At 41.2% G+C, this 15,119-nt stretch overlaps 1 protein-coding gene across 1 annotated transcript in view; it reads right to left on the bottom strand.

The window, feature by feature from the left end:
* The window catches only part of MCTP1 (multiple C2 and transmembrane domain containing 1), a 447,676-nt gene extending 444,760 nt beyond the window's left edge, over nt 1–2,916 (bottom strand). Inside the window, exon 1 of the mRNA XM_054715060.1 lies at nt 2,158–2,916. Within this exon, the coding sequence (XP_054571035.1) occupies nt 2,158–2,895 (738 nt within the window). The 5' untranslated portion in view covers nt 2,896–2,916. The remainder of the gene's footprint in view (nt 1–2,157) is intronic.
* Between the last annotated feature and the right edge of the window lie 12,203 nt (nt 2,917–15,119).

Below are 15,119 nucleotides of genomic sequence, written 5' to 3'. Positions count from 1 at the left end.
CACAGAGAACAAAGAACAAGTTAATATAGCTAATCCATCATAGAATTGATTCTAGGGATGGAGGGAAAAAACTCCAGGACATACATAAACTTGCAAGTATTATTAATCACTAGGACTGAACTCATCTCAGAAACTTAAGTTCTAAAACTTATCAAAGGTAACTGTAGTCATGGGAAAAGATTCTGGAGAATGACTTGACTACAAAACCTCTGTCATTTATCAACCATATAAACTCTAGAATTTCTTCAAGCATTGGTTTCCTAATCCATAAAAATGGAAACAAGAACTTTGATCATGTAGGACTGCTACGGGGATTAAGTCATGTACTAGTATGGCTATAAAGTGCCCAGTCTATGGTGAAGGCACACACAATAATGTTTAGTGTCTTCTCCAAAATAGGTTTAGGTCTTTTGAATATAAAATTCATATTTACACAGCAGCATTTTTTAAGTAAATATTGATGGTGTCTGAAAACTTTCTGGTAAAAATAAACATAAATACCAATTCAGAATTCCCTTCTTTTGCTTTGAAAATATCTTGCTTCAATGAGCTGCAAAGTAATTTAGTAAGTTAACATTTGCAGTAATGTATCTACCATCCAATCTAATCCAATTATTATTTGTTGTCTTACTATTCTTGATTGCAAAAGTTCATCAAAACAAATGTAAACAGTACCCCAACTCTAAAATTCTTATAATTAGGTTATGTACACACTAAACACACACACACGCACACACACACACACACACACTCACATTTTTTAAATACATAATATTCATCTTTACTGAATTTAAAACATCCTTTTAAAATGAATTTTTAACCTTACTTATGGAACCAGAAACAGAATTCTATTAAGTTCTTTTTCAAGATGAAGGGAAAAGTAGGTTTATTTGGGCTTTTTGTCAATAATATCCCTACCTACTCTTCTGAGAATAACTAAAAACATTTTCTAGAACATCAGGAGTTTCCTCGAACATCAATAACATCAGGTTGCTGCACTCACCTGTGTTTATTAAACAATAAAACACTCATACTCCGCTCTATTTTCTGAAACCATACTAATAAACTATGAACCGTTTCAACTGAAAGCACATCTGTTCCCACATCTTATCCTTCTAAACATAGCCTTATGTTTTCTGTACTTAAAGTTTTAATGCACATAGCAATTAATCTCACATGTCTATTCAGAGGCAAAATATTGAGTTCAAATAAAGTAAGATATATTGAAAGAAAAGAGTTCTTTAGGTCCCTGGCAGAATGGAACTCTCAAAATATTTGATAACACTAACACGATTTGATAAACATTCACAAAAGGAGGGAGTGCACGCAGCGCTCAGTGGCGCACCTTAGGGGCCCTGCATACACGGGTACTGGATTCCGGTCCGACTAAACCTGCGTGATCGGAGTCAACACGATGCGGGGAAGCAGCGCACTCACAACGCAGCCGCTTCGGGCGACTATTAAATCTTAGCAAAGGCCTGAGGAACGTATTTCACTAACTGGGCGACTATTAAATTTTAGCAAAGGCCGGAGGAACATATTTCACTAACTGGGCGACTATTAAATCTTAGCAAAGGCCGGAGGAACATATTTCACTAACTCGGATGAGACGCGCAGGCTGCTCCCTTGCTGGGCAGCGACCCACTTGCGGCGGGAAGTTTCCGGAAGGGAGTGTGGGTAAATCAGCAAACCTCCGCTTTAAGGCTTTCCCCACGCCACTACCTCGCGTTTACCATTAAGCCACCTGTTCGTTTTTCTGTTCCTTCCCGCAAACCATCTGTGTCCAAGGCTGGCTCCTCCACACCACCATCATACAGGGTTGTCATCCTTTCTACGTTTGGGGGCTTGTTTTTCTTTTGACAACGTGAGACACAGCGGAGAGTCCTTCTAGAAGACCTCCAAAAAGTACCCTGAATTATGTCTAACTTCCTTTCTCCCCTATTTGGCGACCATTCATACTTCCCCTTTACTGTCAGCTCATAAAGCTATTTCTGCCCCAAGTAAAGTTGGGGTGCAAGGCTTATCTTTACTAAGCAGGTGCGGGACGCTTCCTTTCCTCGGTTTGGTTGACCTGGGAGCACCCGCACCGCCCTGCAGGTCTCCGGGTCTCGGTCCCCCCCAAAGCTGGAGGCGTGGCCCCGGGTCCCCAGCACTCACCTGGCTGCCGCCGCACTCCCCGCCTTTCTCGGGGGTCCAAGGCTCCCTCGAGCTCTGTGCCCGCCCTGCCCCCGCCGGGGGTGGAGGCGGCTCCAGCAGCTGCTCCAGGCTGGCAGTGCCTGGCAGGGAGGAACTCTTCTGATGGCACAAGTGCGCCGCGGCGCCCCGACGCTGTGCACCCTCATCTTGGGCACGGTTCCCCCTCGGGGGTGGCTGAGGCGAGGAGGACAGGGAAGAAGAAGCGGAGGACGAAGAGGGAGCCGAGTCTGGGGAGAGTCCGCCAGGAGGCGTCGCTCCGCCGGCTCCGGTCACCGCAGCGGGCCCCTTTCCCGCGGGGAGCAAATGCTCGCGGATCCTGCGGCGCAGCGTGGACCCCTGCTCGCCTCTGGCGGGGCCGCCGGGCTCCAGAGGTTCCGTGGAGGAGCAGCACAGGTTGGGCTGGGAGGAGGAGAAGACGCGGTCCAACACTTGCTTGCGTTTCTTGAAGCCGATCCACCTACTGCCCGGGCCACCTGCTCCGGCCAGTGCTTCCCGCCTGCCCCCAGGGGGTGGCGGGGAGGGCGACGGGGTGGCCGCCGTGCGCTGCTCCGGGCCCCCGGCGCGCCCGCTGCTGCCGCTGCCGCCGCCGCCCTTACTCTTGGCCACCCCCAGCTGCAAGTTCTTCCAGAGCCGGGCCTGGAAGGAGGAGGGCGCAGCGGCAGGCTCGGCGGAGCCCGCTGCGGCTGCCTGGGGCTCCATCCTCCACTCCCCGCTCCTCCTCTTCCCTCCTCCTCCGCCTCCTCCTCCTGCTCCACCGCCCTCGCTGGCTGAGCCTCCTCCCGGAGCCCTGCGGCGGTGGCGGCGGCGGCGGCGAGGGGCGCAGCAGCAGAAGCAGGGAGCGCCCCGCCGCTTCAGGCCAGCACCGGGGACAGACGCCGCTGCCTCGGTTCTCCGGCCCTTGGACTCCCGCGCTGCCTCTCCCCGCAGCACCTGCCCGGGTGGGCTGGCTCTGTCGCTGAATCTCGGCTGCCAAGCCTGCAAAGTTTCTAGCTCCGACCTCCAAGGCTCCAGGCCACCGGAGTCCCCCAGGCCGCGCCCTGCCTCCCTCTCCTTGTGGCTTCCAGGTTCAGAGGCTACGCGCCCCCGGGCGTGCGCCAGGGACCGCACCCGGTGCCCTGTAGACAGCACCTGTCAGCGGCTGAGGAGGCTGCCTCCAACCCGGATTCCTGCGAGACCCGCACCACGGGGAACGTCGGGCTGAAGATTCCCGGGACCAGCAGCCCTGAGGGAGCACCCCTGGACCATCCTGCAGCTCCTGGATGGGAGGACGGGCAGGCGAGAGGCGGGTGGAGCCAGACTGCTTCCTAGGATCCAGCCACAGTTCCCCGGGCAGCTTGCTCAGGGCTGCCGCTGGACGCACCAGCCGGCCGTCGCCTGGGTCCGATGAAGTGAGCTAGAGCGGAGATGATGCGCCTTCGGTGGGTCCTGTGGGACGCCGAGCTTCCACAGGCGAGCTGAGCCCATTTGAGTTCTGGGGCTGAACACCGCTGCCCCCGCCCGGTTGCGCTCCGGGTCCAAAGGGAGAGTTTGATTTCTTCTGTCTTGACTTCATCTCCCTCACCCCTCCCCGCTCTTTATTTGTATGTGCAGTGTTTCTCCTGTTATCAGGGTCTAGAGATTTCTGGAGTCTGACGATAAAGCCAGCCCTAAAGTTGCAGGAAGTTTAAGGTGGCCGCCGAGGACATACACGAAAGATGCGCACTGCCTCTGACCCCCATTCCAAACGCAGGGAATCTTGTTCTTTTCACTCAATTGCATTTTTCCTTTGGTTACTTCACTTGCTTCATTGCCAAGGCACATAGAAAAGGCTTTTCAGCTCATTCAGACTTTACTTCTCCAGGGTCTTCTAATTCTACTAAGAGAGCCTCTTGAAAGGCGGTGACACAGTACCCCTTCCCTCTTCCATTGTCCTCCGCACCCCTAAATGTGGAAAGCATGGAAGAGTTACCTGGGCTTTTTCCCACCACGCCTCTTCCAATCTCATCTAGCTAACAGTATGCCCTCGAGATGTTACCACTCTCTAACCTTTTCATTTTTCTATTTTTTCTTGCTTTTATAACAAATACTTAAATATTTATTGAGCGCCTACTATGTACTAGGCTCTTTGATAGATTCTGGGGATGCAGTTGTAAACAACGGAAAGAGGGCCCTACCCTAATAAAGCTCATCTTCCAGTGAGAGTGAATCAGACAATAAACACAATGTCTAATAGTGACAAGGCCCATGGAGACATTAAAACAGGCTACCATAGCAGTGTCTGTGGAGGTAGGGTTGACAGATAAATTACAGGACCAATTAAATTTGAATTTCAAATAAACAATAATTTTTTAGTATACATATGCCCCAAATATTGCATGAGACATACTAAAATGCTATTTGTTGTCTATCTGAAATTCAAATTTAACTTAGTTTTTTGTATTTTTATTTGCTAAATCTGGCAACCGAATAGGAAGCATTTTTTGGGTTTTGATATTTTGTTGTTACTTTTTCTTACCTTATGTATATAGAAAAAGTCTCCCTGAGGACTCAGCTCAGTGCCTCAGACTTTTTCACAGGGGGCAAGTTGAAAGTGTCACAACCACAAAAAATTACCTGAATATAGAGATACTGATAGCCCAAAAGGAAACTGCAAATACTCAGAAGTGTTCTTCTCTCTAACATAGGAAAAGTATTTTGTTATTAGTTTTTCTAGGACATGGTAGACAAAGTATGAAGAAAAAAAGTAAAATATAGAGTTACTGTAGAAAATTGAGAAGAAATAACCACTACTTCTTCCAGAACTCTTTAAATATGTCAATTTTGTCATATTTATGTGATAAAAGCTTATGGACCCATGGAGATAACTCTACACAATTCAACCTTATTTTCATATAGTCTCATACTGATGTACTCAATTGACTTTTTTACCTTAATATTTCCATTTTTCTCTTTACCAAATTTTGTCTTGATGATACTATCTCTGAGATTTCAGGTTTTCAGGTTCTGAAATCTATGATCCCAAATCACATTTCTCCATCAATGTGAATTCACTTACACAACTTGAAAGAGCATATATAACTCTTTCTAAACATCTGAAGTGGATTATAAAATGCGAGGCTGTCCTACAAATTGTGCATTATATAAATTTGTACTGGATATGATCTCTGCCATTAAATGTTTTATTGTACTTAAGAGAAGATACTTATAAAAACTCTACAACACAAGGGGAAGCTGAATAGTACAGACTGATCACTGTGGGGAATAAAGAGGAGTGAAGATCACTTCTGTCCTGACTAATAAAAGGTTTCTTGTTGGAGGTACCATCTGAGGTAAGACCTATTGCAGGTGACAGAGTACACTAAAAAGATAGATGGCCACCTGCAAAGGCAAGCAAAATTCATGGCACATAGCAAGACTTCAATAAATGTTACCTCTTCTATTTATTACACTTTACTATCCATCTTAAATATTAACAGAACACATATTGATTGAATTAATATGTGCATCACATATTGAAATAGATGACAAACACATTTGAAATAGGGAAGGTGATAGATAATGCAATATCTGAGCAGACACTCAAAGGAAGTGAGGGAGGGGACAAAGTAGTGAATCTGAAGGAAAGTTTTTCCAAGAAGAGGGAACATTGAATGGAAACAGACTGAAGCAGGAACTTGCCAGCTTGAGGAATGATAAAGAAGACAAAGTATATGGAACAGAGAAACAGGATGGGAGAAGATATTGCAGAGATGGCTAAGGAAGCAATCACTGTAGGACTCTGTAGGTGACAGTGAAGATTCTGGACTTGGGTGGGATGGAAAGCCACTGGAGGGCTTTGAGCAGAGTTTCTTTATAATCTAACTTGCATTTTAAAGTTTCACTCTGGCCTCTATGTTGACAATAAAGTAGAAGAGAGGAATAGGTGGGAACATAGTTTAGACAGCAGCTGTTACTGCCCCTGACCGGCAGTGACTGAGTGGTTTGACTGAGTGGGTAGGTGAGAAGTGGTGAAACTGGTTAACTTCTAGATAGGCAATGGTTTGAAGATATAACTGGCAGGACTAGACATAGTTAGGACATGGGGTAAGCAAGATTGATGCTAAATGGTTTGCATCCTTTAACATATGTAATTCTCACAGCAACCTCATTTTATAGATAAAGGAACTAATTAGCAGATCCCAGGTCCACAGGATTCCAAAGCCACACAGCTTCCTAATTTTAGAATGCATGAATAAATAGAATAAAATAATTGAAAGAAACCTCAAAGATGCACCAATCTATGTCCTTGCCCTGGGCGAGCAACAAGACTGTTGTGGACAGAACCACCACGGCCACCTGATGAGATCAAGGACATGGATGCAAACACGAAAACAACATTTATGGGCCTATTTGAGTTAAAGTGCCAACTAAATGGCACTTAAGGCGCCCTCTTCTCAGTAGAGCCCTGGCTGCCGTCCCAGCTCCCAATACTGGGCCAGATGCCTTCAGGCCCTCATTTCCTCTCTCTGTCTCTGAAATAGGGATAATAACATCAACTGGCCTGACCACACCCCACAAGGACCCAATTAAAAGTCAAATGTAGGCAGCATTTTCAACGAGTTAACTTGTCCTCAAGAGAAACGTTTTTATCACTTTGTTATATAAAAACAAAACACAAGAATAAAACTACCTTCCTTTAAGGTTACCTCCCAACTCTTCTTACATCCAAGGGTTATGGCCATGCCTAGTCATAAAAAGCTTTCTTCTGGGCAGTCCTGTGTCCAGCTAAAAATCTGGGTTTTGCTACTGAGGAAGAAGAGGAAGGTGGATATTGGGAACAACAAGGAAACTCTGACACAGACCAGTAGTCATGTGATGGACTTCTTCACTCATAAAGAAAAAGCACCCAAAAAAAGGATTTCTTTTTAAATCTACATGTTTTGGTATTTGGTGAAATGCACGGAACTGCTGCTGCCTTCTCGTTATAAGCATGAGGATGAAGCGAACACCAAGGGTGGCAGAAAAGTGAGATGGGAACAACCCCAGTTCTTGATGATGCCATTGGGCTACAGAATCAGTCAACCCAAGGACTTCCTTAACTCTGATCCTATCATCATGTTAACTATTAATTAGAAAATTAATTTATCTAGATTTTTAGCTGAGTTTTATATGAGGCTTTCAGTGCTCTCAAGACAAATTACCACAAATTTAACCGCTTAAAACAACATCCATTTATTATCTCACAGTGTCTGTGAGTCAGAAGCCTGGGTGCAGCGTGGCTTAGCTGGCTCCTGGGTTTCAGGTCTCACAAGACAAAAATCAAAGTGTTGGGAGGGCTGTGCTCCTTTCTGGAGGCTCTGGAGAAGAATCTGCTTCTAAACTCATTCAGATTGCTGGCAACATTAGTTTCTGCACCCTCGTGGGACTGAGATCCCTGTTTCCTTGCTGGTTTCCAGGAAATGTGGGGAGGGGGAGGCACGCTTAGCTTCCAGAGGCTGCCTTCATCCCTTGGCTCATGGCCTTTTTCCTAGTCTTCAAAGTCAACAAAGGCAGATGGAGTCCTTCTCACACTTCAAAACTCTCAGACCTCTTCTTCTGCCTCATCTCTCTTGCTGGCTCTTCAAACTTCTCATTTTAAGGGCTCATATGATCACATTGGGCCCACCTGGATAATCCAGCATAATGTCCCTATTTTAAGGTCAGTTGATTAGAAAACATAACTACATGTACAAAGCCCCTTTACATCTGTAACTATACTAGCATTTGATTGAATAACTAGGAGACAGGAGTCTTCGGGAGGCATGTCTTTAGGGTTCTGCTTACCACAAGTTCCCTAGAGCCCAAAGCATCCCGATTGGCATGTCCTTACTGTAGACCAGAAGAAAGGACACACCTTCCCAGACTGCCTCATTCAGTGTTAACCCCAGAGGACCTGGCTCAGTGTTGCAAAGTAACAGCATTAAGACAGACCAACATTCATTAATGATAAGAACACTGAGAGGCTTGCTAAACAGGGCAGACCCTCCTCTTTGCTCTGTTATTTTGAATCTGCCCATTTTGCTAATTAGAATCATACTGCTCCCCCATTTCCTCCTCACATGATGTTTTCCAGGTTCCAATTGGTGTTTCCTCTTTTTCAAATCCAATTCCCTAATTCACACATTTTTCTCTGAGTGAGATAAAATGGTTATTTAAGAAATATACATGATTGATTTCAAACCAGTGCCTGAAAATGTAGCTGCTTTTCTGGCAAGCCCTTTTTTCAAAATGCCTGCCTAGAAAATACACAAGAACTAGTTAGAAGTAACTCTCGTAGAGTTTTATTCTGAGATGAACTTCTCTCTGAATCTTATGAGAAAAATAGGAAATGGAAGGAAAGATGGAGTAGCTAAATGTATACAAAAGTATCCTTGGGAAGATAAAATCAAGTATAATGTCTTTTATGAAGAAAATTACCTTGAATGAAACCACATTGGCTAAAAGAGGTTTCTCAGACCTTGATTTACAGCCTGTAAGTCCACCCCCCAGGTTTATTCTTAACATGTTAAGTGCCCAGCCTGTTTTGTCTTCCCGATGGAAAGTACAGTGTCAGTCACAGGTGACTGATAGGGCGCTTAACATGTTAACCTTGACTTCTGCCATCATCCGCATGCAAGTTTCTAAATTCTGGCCATGAAATTATGTAGATAGTATAGGTATTGTAGCCTGCCTTTGCTAGAACACCTAAGAACCCAAAATACAAGGGAACTTGGCCCAGATCTCATATAAAGTCAATGGTGGGATGAGTGAGGTAATTATAGGCAGCAACATCTTTTAGGGGGCCTTAGGTTTGAGCCATCCTTATTCACTATGATGCTCAGTGTTTGTGAATCTACTTCTCATTCAGTTCCACAATTCAGCCGATTGGATCTAACCACAACTTAACCACTCCAAGATCAAGAATTGTTGTTTTGTTTTTTTCTGTCAGGATAGATCTGACAATAGCCTGAACTAATGACATCAGGTCTGGCATTGCACAACCTTGGCTCAGGATGGACTGCAATGCCCATGAACTCTGCACTTTTCCTCCAGCACTGGGTAAAAAACTAAGTTAAGGCAGAAAAATAGCTGCCATAAATAAACCCAATGCTATCTACCATTTATAAGGGTTGTCATCTTTATATAGGATCTCTGGGCATTAATGAGATTGGATATATGGAAAGAAGGATAGGGACCTGTAGGGCTAATTTCACATTGCAAATAAGCAGTGTATTGGGAGAAAAAAAAAAAATCCATCCTACTAACTTTAATGCAGATGTCCAGAAAAAATATATCTCCTTTATGTTTTTTGTAATGAATCTGTTTTTGTTTTAAAGTAATGCTAATCAACCAGAGGTTAATGGAGAGAGAAAAAAAAAAACATAAAATTTTAACAATCACTGAGATTTAATTATTTAGACAACTCCTTTAGAAAATGCCTGCAGTCTTCTTGGGACAATATGTTTGTCCCTCAGCTTTCTCTTCCCTTGTTACTCTTCCTAAGAAGGAATCTGGGTGGATGGGAAGAGGATGTGACCATTTCATGTTTGTGACAAGGTCACATCCACATGCAAATTTCTAAATTCAGAATTTAGAAATATGCATGTGGATGAAAGAGTCAGGGTCTGAGGGCAGGCAGTGCCATCTGCCCCTTCTGCTCTGAGGGAGATGCCCCTTGTGACCTGGTTTGCCTGCTAACATTCACAAGCAAGTCTGTGCACTCACACAACTGGTCTCTCCCGCCAGAATCAGAGCCCAGAGAAGGTCCCAGATGACTCAACCTCCCCTTGGCTCCCAGTGTCAGGATCCCTGATATCTATCTGCCATTTTCCTCATCCAGCCCACTGGCTCTCAGCTCAACATCCACAACCCAAGAGATGAGATAGGCTCAGAAAAGCTGACTATTGGGGCCTCCTCCTGCAGCTATAGAGCACCATTATGTTTTAATGTGGCTGCATCCTAAATTGGTTTTCAACAGTTCTGGCCGCAGGGAGTAAATAGTTGGAACTCTTGCTCTTTAACCTTTCTCTCCCTATCCCTATCTCCCCTGACTTTTTCCCATCCCCTTGGACTGTCCTTTGGTATCTAGATAGACTATGTTTATCAGGAAGGGTTATGGCAGGAAATAGATGACACATTCAAATAAAAAAACATGACTAAAAAAATATAAATTATTTGATAAATTTAATTATTTTCAAACATGTGGCAAGGTTTAGAGCAGTGGCTCTCAGAATGTGAACCAGAGACCTGAGATCCTTTCAGATCAAAGCTATTTCCTAATAGTTTTAAGGAGCCATATGCCTTTTTCATTCTCAGTCTCACACAAGTATATAGTAGAGTTTTTCAGAGGCTCCATAATATGTAATAGTTACAACAAAGGGCATCACGAGCAAAGTAAAAGTCAAAAAACAACAACAAAACAATGAGGGAAAATATTTGTGGAATATATAACAGAAAGAGATTAAAATACAGAAAATATAAAGAATTATATTAAATTGATAAGAAAAAGATAACCCGATAGAAAAATAGGCAAAGGACATACATAAGAGAAATGTCCATAGCAATAAGAAAAAATGCAAAGATATAGTTTTTAAATTTTTACAGAGATTAGTAAAATATAAAATTGTTTGAATGTCAGCTTTGATATGGGTGTGGAGAATGAATAGCATAGTCATTATGGCAGTGTGAATTGTTATAGCCACTTTAAGTGGTCAATTTAACAATATCTGTTTAAATACACATAATATATGACTCTGGAAATTCCACTTCTAGTCATCTTCCCCACCCCCCACCTCCAAACTCCACATGTAGACTAGGAGATACGTATAAGGATTGTATTGCAGCATTGTTAGAACCAACAATAAAGGTTAGTGATAGCCAAGAAAGGGGAAAAGTTGAATACTCTTTACATAGAAATGATTATATAAATTGTGATTTATCCATGTTCTGAAATTCTGTGCAGCATACAAAAAGAAAGGGATATATCAATATGTTCAAATAAGAAAGATCACCAGAATATTGCCGAGTCAAAAAAGCAGGTTGTAAATCGATATTTATCATATGACAGCATATTTACATTTATAAATAAATAAATTCACAAATAAAAATCAGTAGTTAATTTTAAAAATAATAAACAAAACACTTTTAGATTTATCTCCACAGTGGAATAACAGTTTGATATTAGAGAATGTATTAAAATAGTATGCCCTATTCATTGCTCAAATGAGATCAAACAATACTTAGAAGGCATGCAACAAAATTTAACATCCTTTCATAATTTAAAAATCTCAGTAAAGTAAAAGGAGATGAATAATTCCTTAATGTAACATCATAATATATGCATAAATCCCAAAGCCAGCAATATCCCTTAGAGCAAAGCAATAATAGAGGCGATCCTCTGCAAGTCAAGAAAAGGCAAGGATTCTGCAAAAGTGAGACAATGTATTTCAGTAAGAAAATGAAATATCCCAGCCGGCGTGGCTCAGTGGCTTGAGTGTCAACCTATGAACCAGGAGATCATGGTTTGAGTCAGGGCACATGCCTGGGTTGCAGGCTCAATCTCTGGTGTGGGGTGTGTAGGAGGCAGCCAATCAACGATTCTCTCTCATCATTGATATTTCCATCTCTCTCTCCCTCACCCTTCCTCTCTGAAATCAATAAAAATGTATATTTTTAAAAGAAAATGAAGTAAATGTGCAAATATTGAAAAGAATGAAGCAAATTTGTTCATTATTTATAGATAATATAATTGTGTACTTGAAAAACTGAAGGAAAAAACATGAAAACAATAAGAAAAGCCAGTAATGGAGTAAGCTATAAAATTAATCTACAAAAATCAATAGTTTTTCTTTCTATAGAAGGAAATTATAAAATAAAATAGGAAAAATCATATTGTTAAATATAATAAACAAAAAATAAAAACCAAGTGAATAAAATAAGATAAACCCAAGAGCAAACCAGGAAACACTTTAAAACTCTACTGTGGGACATGAAAGAAGGTGACTAAATTAAAACACCTGGGTGAGGATATTCACTATTGAATAGCAATCATTTCTACTTAAATGAGTCCATAAAATCAATATGATCCCAATCATAATACCAAAAATTTTAAGAATATTAGTTAATACTTACAAAGTTTATTTGGAAGATTAAATGTGTTAAAGAAGGGTATCAAAGGGAAATGAGTTTCTTCAGAAATCAGAGTTCATTTTAAAGTTACAGTCACTTTAAATATATAATTCCGGTTCAGGAACAGACACAACCAACCAATGTTCAGAATAGAGTGTAGAAATAAACCAAAGTACCTACAGGTATTTAGTTTTTCATAAGGGTGCTACTTGAAAACCAATAGTAAAAGATAAAATATTTAGTTGAGATAAATAGACAATCCCATGGAGAAAAACAGAAGATGGATTCCTACCTCATCCTTTTATCAAAGTAAATTTCATATAGCTAAGTTATTAATCCAATGCTGAAATAATTAATAATAGCATAGCAAATCAAACTGAATATAATAAGGGAATATCTAACTGGACCAAACTCATTCAATGAATGCAGACATTTTTGTCTGTTTTGTTCACTAATATATGATGTCTGATACAGTGGGTGTACAATAAATTTGTTTGATGAATGCATGAATCATAGACCAAGACATTATTAAAGATTAAAACTACAGTAGAAAATATGAATGATGTTTTAAAAAATCTTTGAATTCAGATCTTTTTAATTATAATAGGAAATCCAGAAACCAATGGGGAGAAAAAGAAATTGGTAAGCACCAAGCCTGGTCAAATGAAAATTAAATTTCACCACACAAAAGTTCTCATATATCAAAAACATACATGAGAGGCAAAAGACAAACCTTAACATTCAAAAAGGATTTACTAATTAATGCTAAAACACCAACCCAATTGAAAAATTAGCAGAAATAAGTGAATAGAAAATAAACTATATACAGATAAAAGAGTACAGATGGGTAACAAAACTTCAATAAGTAAATACAAAAATTTTTAAACACCACATAGTCTATCCTATAATATTGGAAAAGATAAATTAAATGGATTCTACATTGTTCACATGTGCTGCTTTTTACAAAAGGAACTCTCATGCACTAGTAGTGGAAATACAAACTGGAACACATTTGTGAAGGTAAATTGGAGATATCTATATCTATATCTATATCTATATCTATATCTATATCTATATCTATATCTATATCTATATCTATATAAAATGCTTACCATTTGGTCCAGTAAGTGTTGGTTCACAACCTCTGAGTTGCTCTAGTATTTTAAAACTGGCCCCCTCACAAGATTTAACAAGCAGGAAATTTATGTAGGAGGCTTGTCTTGGGGTGGCCACAAGGTAAGTCCATCTCTGTACCAGCCCCCTAGAATCTTGTATGTCTACATAGAGGCCTTAACTGGGTTCAATCACATATTGAGTTCAGCTGGTCTCAACAATGCCTTACACATTTAAGGCGACCTCCTTGAAAGGGCTGCTGGTATAGGAATAGTCGACAGAACTACATTGCAAGGGCCGGGGAGGGCCTTAGTTCTCGGGTCAACCAAAGGTCACATCCTCTTGTTGGTCTCCTTCAATAGTAAGTTTTTCTAAAAATTTGTCCCACAGATTGTTGTGACAAATGTTCACAGATGTGTATTTATTACAACATATTTATAGTAGTAGAATTTGGAAACTAAATATTCATCAGTAGGGATCTAGTCAAATAGCAGTATTAAAAACAAGGAAATAGCACATAGCCATTAAAATAAAACCTGCAAGTAACTATACTATATATTTAAATTTTAAAAATCACAGAACAGCATGAGAATGCCATTTTTGTCTTTAAAAGTGTAGGTAGGTATACGTACACCACATGTGGGTACTCAGGGCATCAGGAAGAAAACACACCTCACTCTTACTAGTACTTCTGGTATGAGGCACAGAGGATTTCTCTCATCACATAATTTTGAACTGCCAGATCTTTACAACCATTTGTTGGCTTTATAATAAAAAACCTTCTATAAACAGTTTAAAATTTTAAGACAATTTGGAAAAGGCTTAACATTTTAATAATAAAGAAAGAATTGAATATAGGACATAAGCTATATGAATATTAATTAATATCAACTATACATTGATACAGGACATAATGTAGTAGGCATTCAGCTTTATTCCTTACTTACTCTCAATATATTTACTGATATACTAGTACCTCTGTGCTGACTACTAGATTTCTAGCAACTAATGCAAGAGAACAGAGCTTTCCATATGGAGCCAACAATCCCATTGACTAGCTGTATCACTAACCTATCTGGACTGCAGTTTCACCATCATTGAAATAGGAGTACCAATGCTCACCTCTTAGATTACTGTGAAAACCAGACGAGTTGATGCACATGAAGGTAACTGTCTAGTGCCTGGAACATGATAAACACCTAGGACACATTTCCTGAATGTGAATCGGTGTGTGCAGTCACAGTTAACTTCACTAGCCTAGGTTTTTAGTAAAAATAGAAAGACAACAAAAGTACCTTTCTTTGAAAAATGAATGATAGATAGATACTATCTTACCTCAGGCTGGTAAAACAAAATATCATAGACTCAGTGGGTTAACAACAGAAATGTATTTCTCACAGTTCTGAAGGCTGGGAGGTCCAAGATCAAGGTGTCAGCAGGTTGCTTTCTTGACAAGAGATCTCTTCCTGGCTTGCAGATGGCCACCTGCTGGTTGTGTCCTAACAGGAGAGAGAGAGAGAGAGAGAGAGAGAGAGAGAGAGAGAGAGAGAGAGAGAGAGAGAGAGAGAGAGAGAGAGAGAGAGAGAGAGAGAGAGAATGAGAATGAGAATCTGGTCTCTCTTCCTCTTCTTGTATGGACACTAATTCCAACCTCTCAAGACTTCATCTAAACCTAATTATCTTCCAGTCTACTTACCCCAAAATAC

Source organism: Eptesicus fuscus, chromosome 4, assembly GCF_027574615.1.
Source record: "Eptesicus fuscus isolate TK198812 chromosome 4, DD_ASM_mEF_20220401, whole genome shotgun sequence".
NCBI lineage: Eukaryota > Metazoa > Chordata > Mammalia > Chiroptera > Vespertilionidae > Eptesicus > Eptesicus fuscus.
The sequence above is the reverse complement of the archived record's forward strand: the minus strand, read 5'-3'. Positions and strand labels throughout refer to the sequence as shown.